Source organism: Protomyctophum bolini, assembly GCF_963924005.1.
Source record: "Protomyctophum bolini genome assembly, chromosome: 20".
In the NCBI taxonomy this organism is placed as follows: domain Eukaryota; kingdom Metazoa; phylum Chordata; class Actinopteri; order Myctophiformes; family Myctophidae; genus Protomyctophum; species Protomyctophum bolini.
The window spans coordinates 6,689,439-6,706,986 of NC_137881.1; the positions used below are offsets into that span (position 1 = coordinate 6,689,439).

General features: G+C 41.5%; 1 protein-coding gene across 1 annotated transcript in view; it reads right to left on the reverse strand.

The window, feature by feature from the left end:
- Positions 1–7,064: 7,064 nt before the first annotated feature.
- rigi (RNA sensor RIG-I) overlaps positions 7,065–17,548 on the reverse strand; it is a 19,492-nt gene continuing 9,008 nt past the window's right edge. The window contains exons 13-22 of the mRNA XM_080791888.1: positions 17,105–17,262; positions 15,042–15,177; positions 12,839–12,987; positions 11,513–11,609; positions 11,075–11,251; positions 10,268–10,416; positions 9,111–9,254; positions 8,527–8,688; positions 7,533–7,680; positions 7,065–7,220 (exon numbers count right to left, since the gene is read on the reverse strand). Coding sequence (XP_080648014.1) covers positions 7,210–7,220; positions 7,533–7,680; positions 8,527–8,688; positions 9,111–9,254; positions 10,268–10,416; positions 11,075–11,251; positions 11,513–11,609; positions 12,839–12,987; positions 15,042–15,177; positions 17,105–17,262 — 1,331 coding nt within the window. The 3' untranslated portion in view covers positions 7,065–7,209. The remainder of the gene's footprint in view (positions 7,221–7,532; positions 7,681–8,526; positions 8,689–9,110; positions 9,255–10,267; positions 10,417–11,074; positions 11,252–11,512; positions 11,610–12,838; positions 12,988–15,041; positions 15,178–17,104; positions 17,263–17,548) is intronic.

The following is a 17,548-nucleotide window of genomic DNA, read 5'->3' on the forward strand; positions in this document are numbered from 1 at the left end:
ATATTGTTTCTATTAGCTTGGAATGCCCATAGATGATGTCACTGGTGGGCAGGTTTCTGAACTGTCCACAGACCACCAATGAGCGTTATTGAAGATGGGGTTTGAAATGGGTGAAGAGCTCCTTTAAACAAACACTGGGGATTTCACACACTGGGCCCTTTTCCACCAGGGCTGAACCGGTTCGGTTCCTTTTGTCCCCCCGCCTAATATTGAACCAGTTCAGAGTGTTTCCACTGAAAATGAATTGGTTCAGAACACTAAAAGTTGGTTCGGAACTGGAACCCATAAAATGGCCGCCGGGTTCCGTGAAAGCGCAAAAGGTTCCAAGAATCTAGAACGGAACCTGTTATAGAACCAAAGTTCTGTTGGTGGAAAATTGGCCACTGTAGAAAAATAAATAATAATAAATAAAAGAAAGAAAGAAGTATCAAAATGGGCGCCGTCTTTGAAATGAAGACTGAGAACCAGTGATATATATGACCTTTGAACCCTTGTGATCTCCAGGCCAACAGAAGTGCAGAACCTCTGGAATGTCCTGGAAAGGTTCTGCGGTCCTGATGTTGGAGCGTTCCCATGGATACCGTGTTGAACGTTGTATGTGTCATGGTGTTCTACTTTGATGTCCATCATGTTGAAGACTTTTAATAAAACTATGACTTTAATGTGAGTCTTATCGTCTAATCAAACGTGACAACGCCACAAACGGGTCTCCACTACAGTGGTGGAAGAACTACCGCTATAGAGGGCATGCACATGACATCATCATTATACCCGGAAGTTAAGTGGAAACTACTTTTCTGGCCTTGATAGCCCATACATCCAAACAGAAAAGTCCTATCTCATTGCATTAAACGACGTTAAACGACATTAAACTCACTTTTCCACTCGATTTCTCATTAACTTTATGCATGCGCATACCCTCTATTCTGATTTCTTACTTAAAGGGCCAGGTCTTATTTTAATTATGTTTTTTAGAAAATTTTATAAAACGAAATGTCATGGAAATGTGGTCTCAATTCCTTCCGGGACAACAAGTCACACCTCCACCCCCTCTCCACAAGGAGGGGCAGTGCACCAAAGCATTATGGTCATTGTAGGAATTCAGCAATCCAGACAAACCCTATAGTCAAACACACAGACTACATTATGTCTCTGCCCATAGGGTGCACATTTCAAACTGTGCTACTGTTATCTGCTACAAATACTATTAACATTGAGCGACTGCAGTTTCTCCCAGCGGTGAAATGTCCCTTTTATCTGTCTCTGTGTCATGTTAGATTTTTAGCGTTGGCAACCAAAAGATTGCGGTGCCGGTACAAGCTCACAGCGTGTCAATTCGTGCCGCGCTACACGCTTGTACATGTCATACTTTTATTATTTTTTAAAGATTTCTCCTTTGTTTTCGCTTTGTCTGCCTTCATTGATAGATACAGTAGACGGAGAGTAACGTGCAGCAAAGGCCGTCGGGATCGGGATTCGAAGCCGCGACACGATTATGTCATTAGCAGATATTCTATGTTTGGTTGCGCTCTGAAAATAGTGACGCGTTGCGAGCTTGTAGATCGTCTATTTTCAGCGTGCAAACAAGTGTAAAATCAGGCATTACCAGTTACGACGCCATCAAAGCCTGCCAAAATGCATTTTTGCAGACAAAATAAACTGTAGATTTAGTTGACTAAAATCTTATGATATTTAGACGACTAAAACTAAAACATTTCAGATGACAAAGAAAAAGACTAAAACTAAATTAAATTGTATTCAAAAAGCTACGGGCTCTATTTTCGTCAATGCTAAACCCCTTATGCCTGTTTTGCCTTTACACGTGCCTTTTTATTTGACTATTTTGTTAAAATAGCCAATCTGCAAGCTCACCTGTCGATGTAGATGTAGGCTAGTTGAACAAAAGGCAAAGAAGTTTAGGCATAAGGGGGTTTAGGCATGGACGAAAATAGAGAATAGAGACAAAATACAAATATGCTGTCAAAATGAACAGTGATCCGACCACTGATCCGTGAACCTTTTTAATATTTCCAAGTGGGCCCTGATCCAGATAGGGCTGCATGTCACAACACATCACAAAGGGACGTGTTGTAGGCTTGTAGATCGATCTCTGCCGTTTCTGAAAATGTATGGATGATAATGCAAAAGATTATTGCGTTTATCCCAAATCATTGCAATGTGGGCGATTATGTAATAATTGTGACAGGCCTTCCAGAAAAGGTGGAGAGAAGCACTGGACGCATGTTTAAAATGGGGTTGTTTGTGTACAAACAGATCTGAGGTCACATTTGAATACAATCAATATTGATGAGATTTTTTAACACAGGACGGAAAGAGGCTCTCTAGTGTGTGAATTCATGATATGAATTATAATAAAAGATTACTGTGAAAGAGAGAGAGAGAGAGAGAGAGAGAGAGAGAAGGGGGAGGGAGGGAGGGAATGGGAAAGCGAGACCGAGAGAGAGAGAGAGAGAGAGAGAGAGAGAGAGAGAGGGGGGGGGGGGGGTGGGACAAAGAGAAAGATTGAGGGAACTGGAAGAGAAGACAAGAGATAAAATTTCTCTTGAAAGTGTGTTTGTGTGTGTGTGTGTGTGTGTGTGTGTGTGTGTGTGTGTGTGTGTGTGTGTGTGTTGTGTGTGCGCCCGTGTGCACACACGCACGTGTGTGTGTGAGTGTGTGAGAGAAAGCGAGTGCAACCGTGAAAACAATATTTGTGTCACATTTCTGTCAGTGCAAAAGAATGTAGCTCTGTATGTGTGTGTGTGACTGTGAGTGTGTGTGAGAGTGTGAGTGAGTGTGTGTGTGTGTGTGACTGAGTGAGTGTGCGTGTGCACGCACGCGCGTGTATCATCTCAGTTAGAGTGTAGCTATCAGAGATTCTATTTCACCATGACGACCTGCCGTGTTGCCTAGCAACAGTGATAACAATGGAAGTCTGTCTCCTCTTCTAGAATGTGGGCGTGGCTCAGAGAGAAAATAATTCATATCTGACTGTGTGTGTGTGTGTGTGTGTGTGTGTGTGTGTTTGTGCACGCGCGTGCGTGCGTGTGTGTGGCTGTGCGTGTGTGCGCGCATGTGTGTTGTTTTGGTACATACTGTAGGCCTACATGAAAAACAGAGACAGGAAGTGAAGAAAAAGAATGACTGATCAAAGAGACAGAGGAAGAAATATAGGCCATGACAGAGAGAGAGAGAGAGAGAGAGAGAGACACACACACACACACACACACACACACAGGGATAGAGAGAGACATACACAAACAAAGGAAGGGAGAGAGACACAGAGAGAGAGCGAGAGCGAGAGCGATATGACAATAATCTGCTTCCAATTATAATGTATTCTATGCATCAGAAACAGGAAGGTGTTGCATAATGATGTAATGTCCTTCCATTGGCTGCCTGCTTCCTTTCAACAATGTTCATCCTATAGATATGTTCCTTCCTTTCAACAATGTTCATCCTATAGATATGTTCCTTCCTTTCAACAATGTTCATCCTATAGATATGTTCCTTCCTTTCAACATGTTCATCCTATAGATATGTTCCTTCCTTTCAACAATGTTCATCCTATAGATATGTTCCTTCCTTTCAACATGTTCATCCTATAGATATGTTCTTTCCTTTCAACAATGTTCATCCTATAGATATGTTCCTTCCTTTCAACAATGTTCATCCTATAGATATGTTCCTTCCTTTCAACAATGTTCATCCTATAGATATGTTCCTTCCTTTCAACAATGTTCATCCTATAGTTATGTTCCTTCCTTTCAACATGTTCATCCTATAGATATGTTCCTTCCTTTCAACAATGTTCATCCTATAGATATGTTCCTTCCTTTCAACATGTTCATCCTATAGATATGTTCCTTCCTTTCAACAATGTTCATCCTATAGATATGTTCCTTCCTTTCAACAATGTTCATCCTATAGATATCTTCCTTCCTTTCAACATGTTCATCCTATAGATATGTTCCTTCCTTTCAACATGTTCATCCTATAGATATGTTCCTTCCTTTCAACAATGTTCATCCTATAGATATGTTCCTTCCTTTCAACATGTTCATCCTATAGATATGTTCCTTCCTTTCAACAATGTTCATCCTATAGATATGTTCCTTCCTTTCAACATGTTCATCCTATAGATATGTTCCTTCCTTTCAACATGTTCATCCTATAGATATGTCACAAACCGTTTGCTGTCGGGCAGAAACTTTGTAGGTCCAGATTTTAACTTTTTTTTCTTTTTGTAAATTAATGCAAATTTATGAATGTAAATTTAGAACCAATAATTGACTAAAACCGAGCATTCGAGAAGCAAGGCTATATGTTATTTATTTTTAATATAATCGTTGTATTATATATTAATACATCGAACATACATGTTCTGATAAACCGATGAGTCTGATTAACCGATTAACTTAGTTTGAGAAAATATCAGATCTACAAAGCTCACGGCGTGTTGTGCTGCAACACATTGTGAGCTTGTAGATCGGCTATTTTCACTATTTAAAAAATAAATGTCATCTGAAGATCTGTAAAAACCAGACAACTATACCAAGGCATCTCGCTCTGACATGTATCATCATTACGAGGTTGTACAACTGCAACGATAGCGAACAGAATATTTGACAGTGTTGCAGAGCAGTGATATTTATCCCATTCTGAACGGGAACCCATGTTGGTGTTAGCATCATGTTATGCTTTAGCTATTGAAAAATAGCAGATCTACAAGCTCGTAGCGCGCCACCGAGTGGCGCGCTACGAGCTTGTAGGTCTGCTATTTTTGAAAAATCGAAGAACGACTGACATTTTTAGAATCTGATCTCAGGTCAGAATGGGTTAATCAGACCAGTGTGTGTCCAGTGGAAACCTCGTAGGAATCTGATCTCAGGTCAGAATGGGTTATACACCCCTCCTGTTCCCACGCCGGTTTGCGGCGGTTTCTTAGATAGTATATCGGCTTATTTCCGCACAGCTATTTCTACACCTCTGACAACAGAGAGGTGGCCAGAGAGGAGAAGCATCGGAAAATGAAGGAGACTCGACGGAGTTAACACCCCAAGTGGCATAAACGGAGATCTCCGTCCTATCAAATATAGTTACGCTCTGCGCTCAGGACGGAGATTATAATCACAGGACGGAACATTAATGATATCATAACCGAGCGCTCCAAAGGCTGGGAGGAGCGCCCTGTTGGGCAACATTCGGTGTCATTTCCAGTTGGGACGTCATCCAAAGTCCATTTTAGTGGACGAGATCGAAAATCTTGATCTAAATCAATCCGTCCAATTCTAACCAATGATTTCGTCGACTAAAACTAAGACGAAAAATGTTCGTCTACAAAAACTATTGGAAACGAAATGAAAACTAAGCTATGATGACTAAAACTAAGACTAAATTTACTGACAATTTCGTCAACAAATAAAAACTAGACAAAAATGTTAGGAAGGGTTTAGTGGACATTTGGACAAGAGATCCAGTATAAGTCATTTTACACTTGGTTGCATGCTGAAAATAGCCAATCTACAAGCTCACAACGCGTCGCAGCAGCTTGTAGATCTGCTATTTTCAGCAAGTGAAATAATAGTCATCAATGCCTGAGAAAATACATTTTAGTCAACTAAATCACCTGTAGATTTAGTCGACTAAAATTCTCATGACATTTAGTCGACTAAAACTAAACCAACACTAACACATTCCAGGTGACTAAAATGTGACTAAAACTAAGTGAAAACTATTCAAGAGTCTAGGACTAAAACTAAAATAAAATGTGCTGCCAAAAACAACAAATTAAAATAAAGCTCACCACAATCCAGGTCTAGACTGTGTCTGTGAAAATACGCTTGGGGGATCTGCTTCGATACCGGCTTTCACTATATTTTCTTTACAATGTGTATCGTCACTAATTATAGATGTAATGCATTTCTAGTAGTGTTTTACAGCTGAAGTAGAAACACTGGCAAGATGTTAACGTTCTTATTTGTAATAGAGCACCGAAGTCTGACGTCAACATTGGTAGTCAAGGGCGCAAATCCACAGGTTCGTGTACTTTTTAATTGCATTGTAATCCCCACAGGGGGATTTTAGATCGCCTCATATAATAACTGTGTTTGAAAAAGAAACAAATCATCCGGGCCGCTTCACTCATATGGATATGAAGAATCAACTGACTGAGAGAAAACGCTATTTGCTACTGAATTAGTTACAGGGAGACAACCTCCCTGACAATAACGCAGAGACAGCTTGTTTATTTTTGGACCACAACGCTTATGAAACGATTTTAAGATGACACCATGTTATTCTCCATAGAGAAAATACTTCCGTGAACCAGGGGAATCGAGGGGATGAGCGAGTGACGTCAGGACTTTAGAACCAGGGGAATCGAGGGGATGAGCGAGTGACGTCAGGACTTCGGCGCTCTATAGTAGACAAAAAACTGAATGTGCGTAACCACAAGCTAGCGATACTCAAACTCAGGCCCGCGGTGCAATTTCGACTGGCACGCCAATCAATCAATCAATCAATCAATCAATCAGTAAAAAGACAGAATGAAGTTATTATTTTACCGTATCTTATTAGAGGTCAGAGCGCGCTGGTAACAGAAACAATTTTCTTTTTAACTTTAAAGTCATCGTGTTTCTTTTATTTTCTCAATGCACAACTTCAACAACTGAGCAGAGTTTTATACCAAATTTCTCAACCAGAGAAACGGCCGGTGTGTGTGTGTGTGTGTGTGTGTGTTTGCATTTTCATGTTTTCTACTTTTAAAACGACCAGCTCAACATGATCTACCAACCCTAAAACAATGATCCCAAAATACTGTACATTCTTTCAGACTTGAGGCCGATTATAAAAAACTATTGCACCATTGCATAAAACTGATGTTGAATAAATTGATGTTATGGAGTTGGGGGCAGGGAAAAGCACGTGATTAGGTATGTTAAAGATAAACCTTTTAACCCTTCTTCTTCTTTCGTGTATCTTCGTCAAAGGTATGTTAAAGATAAACCTTTTAACCCTGAATCGATAAGAAGATATACATCTGTATATAGTACACAGATATATATATATACATATATCTGTACAGTACACAGTTATAGTATTTGTATAGTGTTTTCCCAAGGTTACCCGGTATGATGAATGATATCGCACTAAATGATGTGATGTCACTCTTCAGGATGTGATGTGAGGAGACTGAATGCAGGCTTTCTATTGGTCCACTGCAGAGAGAGAGAGAGAGAGAGAGAGAGAGAGAGAGAGAGAGTATGACTCTGTATGTCACAAAATGAGGGACACCTAGCAAACAAACAACACTCAATGTGACTATTATCTTGACACCAACTATCTTGACAAACGCGCGCGCACACACACACACACACACACACACACACACACACACACACACACACACACACACACACACACACACACACACACACACACACACACACACACACACACACACACACACACACACACACACACACACACACACACACACAGAGAGAGAGAGGGGGGGGGGGGGGTCTTACGTGGGGTCCAGTCAGGTGGAACATCAGAGATGTTGAAGGGCTTTATGGTGAAGGTGACTTCTCTCCACTTCCTGAAGTACAGCAGCTCCATGTTTTCTGTTCTCCTGTCCTCCACCGCAAAGCTCTCTATCTTTATGACCGGCAGGTCCTGCACGCACACACACACACACGCACACGCACACACGCGTGTAAAAACATAAATATATAAAACATGTGAAATAGGCCTATTCCTACCTGTTGCATGGTGTAATCAACCTTCCATTTAGAACCCCAGTGACTTCCATTATTCCTATGATTTCATGTTTTGGACGCTGCCATGATCCATGTGGAAAGACTTACATAACTACCTTTAAGTCAGAATGGCAGGGGGGAATCTAATCGAGCACAAAAGACTTGGCTCACTGGTGTTGCGTGCAGTAAATAGCAGATGTGCAAGCTCACAGCGTGTAGCATTCGTGACACACTGTGAGCTTGCAGATCTGTTATTTACTGTCTGTACACGAGACCTCCACGCAACAACGTGGACCTATAGCCGAGGCCAACACTTGTTGCCCTGTCGGGTTACATTCAGTGGCGCATGGTGCATTCTGAGCAGCTGATCCATGTAAACATATTATGAGTGCGAATTGATGCTTGGTAGTTTGGACTTTGGAGAGATCACTTGACTAGTAGCAGTAGTAGTAGCAGTAGTAGTAGTAGTATATGCTGCGTTTTGATGACTCAATGTCATTCACACCGTGACCATGGCTACATACACCCACCGCCACTCCCCTCATTTGTTATTTTGCAGATCCGCACTGATCTCATGAATGGCCCATATGAAGTCCTCAAGATGGAAATCCCTGCATATATTATGTATACTCGCGAGCGTGTGTGTGTGTGTGTGTGTGTGTGTGTGTGCGTGTGCGTGTGCGCATGCGTGTGTGTGTGTGTGTGTGTGTGCGTGTGCGCATGCGTGTGTGTGTGTGTGTGTGTGTGTGTGTGTGTGCGTTACCGGTATATTCGCAAAGGTGGCAACGATGCCCCAATCAAGGCTACACTCCCCACAGAACAACTTCCTGGTTTTCACCAGACCGTTGAAGCCTTTTGGACTGGGGTGTGGCTTAGTGATAGCACGGGAAAACAGAGTACGATCCAATACAATGTGATGAGAGCCCTGAGAGAGAGACAGAGAGAGAGAGAGAGAGAGAGAGAGAGAGAGAGATTTGATTTTCAGGACCGCTTAATTAAAACTTTTTGCAGTACAAGAAAAACATGACAGTCAGATGATTATATCTAACCACAGGGTACCGATATATTATTAGACATTTAAAATCACAGAAGCCAACTAAACTAAACTCTTTTTTTTAAAGCAATTCGGTGCCATCAATAGTGACCGTGGTTCACTTTCATCACCAAGATAACTCACGCTCGAGTCACGACCATGTACAACCAGTGTGTGTGTGTGTTGTGCGTGTGTGTGTGTGTGTGTGTGTAATTGTGTATGCGTGTGTATGCGTGTGTGTGTGTGTGTGTGTGTGTGTGTGTGTGTGTGTGGGTGTGTGGATGTGCGCATGTGTGCGTGCGTGCGTGTGTTACCTGCAGAACTCTGATGTCATCAGAGTTACATGCTGTGTTTCCTCGACATTTGGAACAGATCAGAGTGAAATCTCCTTCCTGTCTGACCGGCAGTCTGACCTTCTGCTGCCTCTGAACCCGGTCCTGGTTCTGTAACACACACATCTGACACACGCACCACACATGCACACACACGGACACGGACACACACACACACACACACACACACATGAAGATTGTGTGCTTTCAATGGGCCTCATTCACGATGCGTGCCTACACTGAGAGGCAACGGTAAAGATAGGGCCCAAAATAATCATTTAGTCTGGACTAAATAAGTGACTTAAAGGACAACTTTAGTTTTTTTCAGGTTGTTATTAGAGAAACTAAAAGGTGAGTGTTAATTTTCTTTCATTTGCTGCTTTCTTTCGTTTTAAGGATTTTAGCAATTTTGACAGGGGGGCGGGGGCATTCGAGCATGAGGCTAAATATGTATTTTTTTTACAAAATATTATGGCTATAATTTTTTTTTATTATTTACTATAGTCCTACTAGACCCCAAGAAAATACATCTTGCCACAAAAGATCACAGGATCTATTGAATGTGACAAACTGACATATTGAGCCTATACACACAGTATAAGCCTTCCCCCAGTAGGCTACCTTCACATTCAGTAGATCCTGTGATCTTCTGTGGCCAGATATAATTTCCTGGCATTTATTGGGACTATAGTAAACCATAAAAAAAGAAACCACCATAAAATTGTGTAAAAAAAAAAACATATTTATCCCCATGCTCGAATGCCCCCGCCCCCCTGTCAAAAACAGCTAAAATCCCTAAAACGAAAGAAAGCAGCAAATGAAAAAAGATGAACACTAATCCTTTACTTTATCTAATAACAAACTAAAACTTAAAGTTGTTTTTTTTGCTTTCGCCTTTATTTTATATTTTTTATGGAGGGACAGACAGTAGTCTGACAGGAAATGGGGAGAGAGACGGGGGGAGTGACATGCAGTAAAGACCGTCGGGATCGGGAGTCGAACCCGCGGCACACTGCCAGGCTCGGGCTGCCGGGCCAAGGTGCCTGGACCGCTGAGCCACGGCCTGCAGGCCATGACTTAACATCATGATGTGTGTCTGTGTATGTGTGCATGTGCGTTCATGTGCGTGTGTGTGTTACCTGGTCGTGTAGTTCCTGGGGGTGTGTCTGTATGTGGAGCACAGCCTTCTCCACGATCTTTTCTTTGTGCATGTTCATCTTCTCCTTGTAGATACGCTCCTTCTTATTGGACACCAGGATACACACACTGTCCTTAGCACGGCCACGCCCTGACACGCGCACACACACACACACACACACACACACACACACACACACACACACACACACACACACACACACAGTGTTGGAAACCGTAGTCAAATGTTTTACTTATGTAAAAGTATCAATACTGCAAAGTAGAAGTAAAAGTCCGGAATAACATTTTTACTTGAGTAAAAGGGCATGAAGATATACTTAAAGTACCAAAAGTAAAAGTACTCATTGTGCAGAAGGCCACATTTCACAACTTCATACATCTTTTGAAAATAGCCGCTCGCGATGGTTCACATCAAATGTTCAAAATATACTTCTGCTTCAGTGGTTAATGTATGTTTTATAATAATAATCAAAATCTTCAAAGTAACTAAAGTTTAACAAAAATTGTAGTACAACAAATATTGTAGCACAATATTTGCCTCTGAGATGTAGTGGAGTAGAACTAAATGTACAGAGAATCAGATACACTCCAGTCTCCACTCTAAAGTAATACTACCTAAAAAAATTACTTAAGAGTACAGTACTTGTACTTTATAGTTGTGTGTGTGTGTGTGTGTGTGTGTGTGTGTGTGTGTGTGTGTGTGTGTGTGTGTGTGTGTGTGTGTGTGTGTGTGTGTGTGTGTGTGTGTGTGTGCGCGCGTGTGTGCGCGCGCGTGCATGCGTTCATACCTCTGACTTGTATCATTTTGACTACATTTCCCACATACTCGTACATGATGACCAGGTTGCATTGTGGGAGATCGATGCCTTCATCGGCCACCGAGGTGGCGATCAGAAGCTTGCTCTGATTGGACGAACTCTTGAACGAATCCAGAACCCCTTTCTTGTCGTTCAGAGTCATGTGACCTAGAAGTGACACACACACGCGCACACACACACACAGAGTCAGAACACAACAGACAGTCAGACAGTCAGTCAGTCAGTCAGTCAGTCAGTCAGTCAGACAGACAGACAGACAGACAGACAGACAGACAGACAGACAGACAGACAGACAGACAGACAGACAGACAGACAGACAGACAGACAGACAGACAGACAGACAGACAGACAGACAGACAGACAGACAGACAGACAGACAGACAGACAGACAGACAGACAGACGGGTACCAGAAGTAGTGAGTTGGGAGCGTTTTCCTCTTCCAATCAGAACTTTAGGCTTCAGGTGTTGCAGACAGTCTGTCTCTTCCATCCACCGTTTCAGTGCCTAGAGACGCACGCATGCACAAACACACACACACACACACACACACACACACACACACACACAGCGGCCATGCACGCACGCACACACGCGTGTAAAAACATAAATATATCAAAATAAAATAACACAACAACAGAGAAGAAAAATTAAATAACTAGATAATTGCATCGTAACTCGTAACAGGAGGCAGGCACATAGGTTGGTGAACCAGTAGGGAGCCTGAACAATTACCATACTTTTAGGACCGATAACCCAGAAAAGTTGTCATTTTCATGTTCCAGAGATAATGGCCGGAACATCTTGAAAACGGACCATTTTCAACCGGTCGGTTGGGCTAGGCCTAGGGTCAGACTGAGGGCCGATTCATACTCCTATTTTAGAGCCGAATAAAAGTGGGTTCGGCTCTCTAGAGACTACAATGTGACGTCATTTGAGGTTCGGGGGGGGGGGGGGGCGGGTACCGTCCTAAAGTCGTCTCTTCGGTGCTACTGAACATTTCTGACGAGCCGAAATCATTTCGGCACTACAGCGCCGAAACAGCGGTAAAATAGGAGTATGAATCGGCCCTGACCCCACAGTAACAGCAAACATAAAATACACTAGTATAGAGCCCTGAGGAACTCCGCTCAACCATATGGGGTATATAAGTGGTAATTGGTTTTCTAATGTAGGACATACTGATGCCTGTGGAGGATACAGGTGCAGGACCCACAGCAATCACAGGCAATTACATTATTAAATCTGCACACTGAGGCTAAATGCCTATTGATAATCCAGTTTTAGGTGATAAAGTGACCACCGGAACGGTGGGTTAGTAAAAAACAGAGAGAAGTGTTGAGGGTGAGTGGTGATTGGCTTATCACCACGGCGTGACGTCATGTTGTAGTTTTCGGTGGTCACCGTTTCACCTAAAACTGGAGTATGAATTGGTATTTTAGTGCTTCCCCTGTCAAAGCTTGATTTGTTAAGGTTTCGGCTAAAAAGTCTTCTTGCTGAAGAAGCACGACTAAGTATAAAATAGGGAAAGCTCTAACCCTAGGGTTTGGATTAGACATGAATCCTTTCTTAATCTTTCCTAATCTAACTCAAAACATATATTTTTAACAATAAACCACAAATATTTGTATGTCAATTTCTCAAATGCTGCTTTACATTTGCATGCACGCACGCACACGCACACGCGCACACACACACACACACACACACACACACACACACACACGCGCACTTACATCAGCCAGTGCTCTGGTTCTGACAAACAGAACAGTTCTGGTGTCAGGTTCCATTCTGTACTTCTCCTGTAGAATGAACTGCAGGTCTGTCAGTTTGGGATTCTCATACTGACACCCGTTGGCCAACTCACGCAACTGCACCACACGGACTACAGAGGAGGAGAAATAATATAACAATTCATCGTATTAGATTAATGCAATATACACTCTGTTTACAGTGAGTTTAATGTAAAGTAACTTTAGTTTTTTTCAACCAAGGTTCATGTTTTAGGTTGTTATTAGAGAAAGTAAAAGATTAGTGTTAATTTTTTTTTCATTTGCTGCTTTCTTTCGTTTTAGGGATTTTAGCTGTTTTTGACAGGGGGGCGGGGGCATTCGAGCATGGGGCTAAATATGTATTTAAAAAAATATATATTATGGTGATTTATTTTTTTATTATTTACTATAGTCCTACTAGACCCCAAAAAATGACATCTGGCCACAGAAGATCACAGGATCTACTGAATGTGAAGGAGGCCTACTGGGGGGAATTAAGCCACACTGTGTCATATACTGTGTAGGCTCAATATGCAGTTTGACACATTCAGTAGATCTCGTGATCCCTAAAAAGGAAAGAAAGCAGCAAATGAAAAAAATATGAACACTCATCTTTTACTTTCTCTAATAACAACCTAAAACATGAAACTAAAGTTGTCCTTTAAATATATAGCTCTCACTCAGCATTGCAGCGTATATGCCAGAGTCAGGTGGAATTCAGTGGCCTTGCGCAGACTCACTCGCTCACAGAGACCACATACATATCCATCCTAGGTCTGCTTCCCTCTTGCCTTTGTGGCTACCTTTATGTCCCACACAAAACTAGTAATTATAGTTTACGTTAAAACAATATGCTTACTTTCTGTGCCTACGGGTTTAACTAAACTTGGAAGATGGGCCCATTTGGTTTAATTTTATGCTCTGAAGAGCATTACATTTTGTTAAACATCTGCATCGTTTAATTTACAATAAGTCTACAATTACAGAATATAAAATAAATGTTATTTCGATGAACGTTTAACTGCCATTTACCCTATGGTTTTTATATACCGTAATTTCCGGACTATAAGGCGCACCTGAATATAAGCCGCACCAGCCAAATTTAGGGAAAATCCCGAATATGTACGTATACAAGCCACACCGGACTATAAGCCGGACTATTACGAGCTTTAAACCCTAACCCTAAAATCGTGAAAATGTGTGCAAATCTTTGAGTATATATTATTTTACAGCAAACATTTTTAACTCAAAACTTTGCTTCTGTTGGGGGTCCCTTGAATACATATTTTGAGATGGGGGTCGACGACCAATCACATATAATGTTGGGGGTCCTTGACACAGTTTGAGCACCACTGACATAGAAACATAGGTTTTAAACAGTTTGAGCACCACTACTGACACAGAAACATAGGTTTTAAACTGTTTGAGCACCACTACTGACATAGAAACATAGGTTTTAAACTGTTTGAGCACCACTACTGACATAGAAACATAGGTTTTAAACTGTTTGAGCACCACTACTGACATAGAAACATAGGTTTTAAACAGTTTGAGCACACCACTGACATAGAAACATAGGTTTTAAACTGTTTGAGCACCACTACTGACATAGAAACATAGGTTTTAAACTGTTTGAGCACCACTACTGACATAGAAACATAGGTTTTAAACTGTTTGAGCACCACTGACAGAAACATAGGTTTTAAACAGTTTGAGCACCACTACTGACATAGAAACATAGGTTTTAAACAGTTTGAGCACCACTACTGACATAGAAACATAGGTTTTAAACAGTTTGAGCACCACTACTGACATAGAAACATAGGTTTTAAACTGTTTGAGCACCACTACTGACATAGAAACATAGGTTTTAAACTGTTTGAGCACCACTGACAGAAACATAGGTTTTAAACAGTTTGAGCACCACTACTGACATAGAAACATAGGTTTTAAACAGTTTGAGCACCACTACTGACATAGAAACATAGGTTTTAAACAGTTTGAGCACCACTGACAGAAACATAGGTTTTAAACTGTTTGAGCACCACTACTGACACAGAAACATAAATGTCGTTTTGTGTGTGCGTGTTTGCGCACACACGTGCGTGTGTGTGTGTGTGTGTGTGTGTGTGTGTGTGTGTGTGTGTGTGTGCGCGCTGTACAGTACCATCAAAGTACTGGGTGAGCCTGGTCTCTGTGATGTCATTTCCTGCCTGTTTGACTTCCTCCATGAACACACACAGGTACTCCAGAGCATCTTTAGTCCTGGCATCCTCATGGATGATCAACGCGTCATTATACCTCTGAGAGAGAGAGAGACAGAGCGAGAGAGAGAGAGAAATCATGTGTGTGTTTAGTTTGTGTGCGCTGCAGTGGGTGTGGGTTGGTGGGTAGGTTCTGTCACAATTATTAAATAATCGTCTAATGGCAATTATTTGAGATAATCGGGAATTATTTTTGTCATAATCTTTATCCTAATCGTTTCCATGTTGACATAGATTAGATTAATCTAGATTAAAAAAGCCTGAAATAGCAGATCTACAAGCATACAACGCAGCACGTTGTAACATCTGCTATTTCCACACATTTATTTTCCTTTTTGTTCATTTATTTGTCATATCTTCCCTGTGCATTTTTTGATTACCATTGTTCAACGCCACAAACACAATTACAGCGTTAATCAAAATAATTTGTGTGACAATTAATCGTCAACTTAAATGTGTAATGGTGACAGCCCTAAAATGCAGTGTTGTTTTTGGCAGAACATTTCTATTTTCGTTTAGTCATAGGCTTTGGAATGAAACTTAATTTAGTTTAAGTCACCTTTTAGTCACCTGGAATGTTTTGATGTCAGTCTAGTTTTAGTCGACTATGTCATGTGATTTTAATCGACTACATCTACAGTTGATTTAGTCGACTGAAATGTATTTTGGCCTTCGTAATGGCTGATTTTACACTGTGAGCTTGTAGACCTGCTATTTTCAGCATGCAACCAAGTGTAAAATGAGGCATTACGAGTTACGACGCCATCAAAGCCTGCCAAAATATTTTTTTTGTCTAGTTGTTATTTGTTGACGAAATTGTCAATATATGTAGTCATCATAGCTTAGTTTTCATTTAGTTTTCGTCAGTGAAAAAAGCTATCAACAAATCAACACTGCTATAATGGTGAGTGGGGGGGGTGACCGTGGGTTAGGAGGTAAAGCGGCCGACTGGGAAATGGAGGGTTCCCTCCCAGTTGTAGAAAGTAAATAAGTACTAAGTAATTAAGTATTTTCATTTACTTAAAGCTGCTATAAGCAATAATGTCAAAAACAATTATTTTTTTTTTTTTATTCAGACAGCCAGCAATTGGTAGAACGCTCCCAAACAAGTTACACATCTAGGGGCCGCAATCTGCATTCAAAGATGTTCCTCAAAGAAGCTTTGTCATTGGTCAATTTGCCGGTCTGCTTCCTGATTGGTTAGTCATTGCGACCAGGTTGTTTTTTTCCGACCGATGACAAAGCTTCTAGGAACATCTTTGAATGCAGATTGCGGCCCCTAGATGTGTCACAGACACAAAAGTGTTCTACCCATTGCTGGCTGTCTGAATACCAAAAAAATTAAAAAGGTCATTAAAGATTTGACCTATGTCTCACCCTCAGGTGTTCTGTGTAGTTGTACAGAGCTCTACAGCCCGGGGTGCATACTTAGTTTAGACTAGTCATTGGTTAGACATGGGTTAAGGTTAGGTTTAGGTGTGCTGCCCCGTGGGAGGTTAGGTTTAGGGTGAGGGTTTGAGATAGGTTGTAGTTGTAGGACTAATGACTGGTCTAACCAATGACTAGTCTAAGCCAAAAACTGTCTAAACTAAGTACTGCACCCCTACAGCCCTACGTATGTCTCACCCTCAGGTGTTCAGTGTAGTTGTACAGAGCTCTACAGCCCTACGTATGTCTCACCCTCAGGTGTTCAGTGTAGTTGTACAGAGCTCTACAGCCCTACGTATGTCTCACCCTCAGGTGTTCGGTGTAGTTGTACAGAGCTCTACAGCCCTACGTAAGTACGTATGTCTCACCCTCAGGTGTTCGGTGTAGTTGTACAGAGCTCTACAGCCCTACGTAAGTACGTATGTCTCACCCTCAGGTGTTCGGTGTAGTTGTACAGAGCTCTACAGCCCTACGTATGTCTCACCCTCAGGTGTTCGGTGTAGTTGTACAGAGCTCTACAGCCCTACGTATGTCTCACCCTCAGGTGTTCCGTGTAGTTGTACAGAGCTCTACAGACTCGGCTCTCCTGCTGTTTGTCGTCGAGTATCAGAACTCTGCACTTCTGCTGAACGTCAACGATCCACTGCTCATACTTCTGAGAGCCATAGTCACTGTTCTGAATGGACGAGAGACTACCTGAGACACAGAGACAGAGAGAGATAGAGAGTTTCCATTTTTCCATGATCACTTAATGCAGGGCTTAATGTACAAGAAAATCAAAAAGCATATAAGATAAGATAAGATAGCATAAGACTATATCAGTCCACATGATTAGATCAGTCAAACCATAGCAAAACAACAGATGCAGACAGACAGACAGACAGACAGACTTTTTTATTTTTTATTGAATACTTTATTAGGCAACATAAATGCAAACAGCACAATGTACAGTCAGGCATGTGGGTTATTATAGGGGCTATAG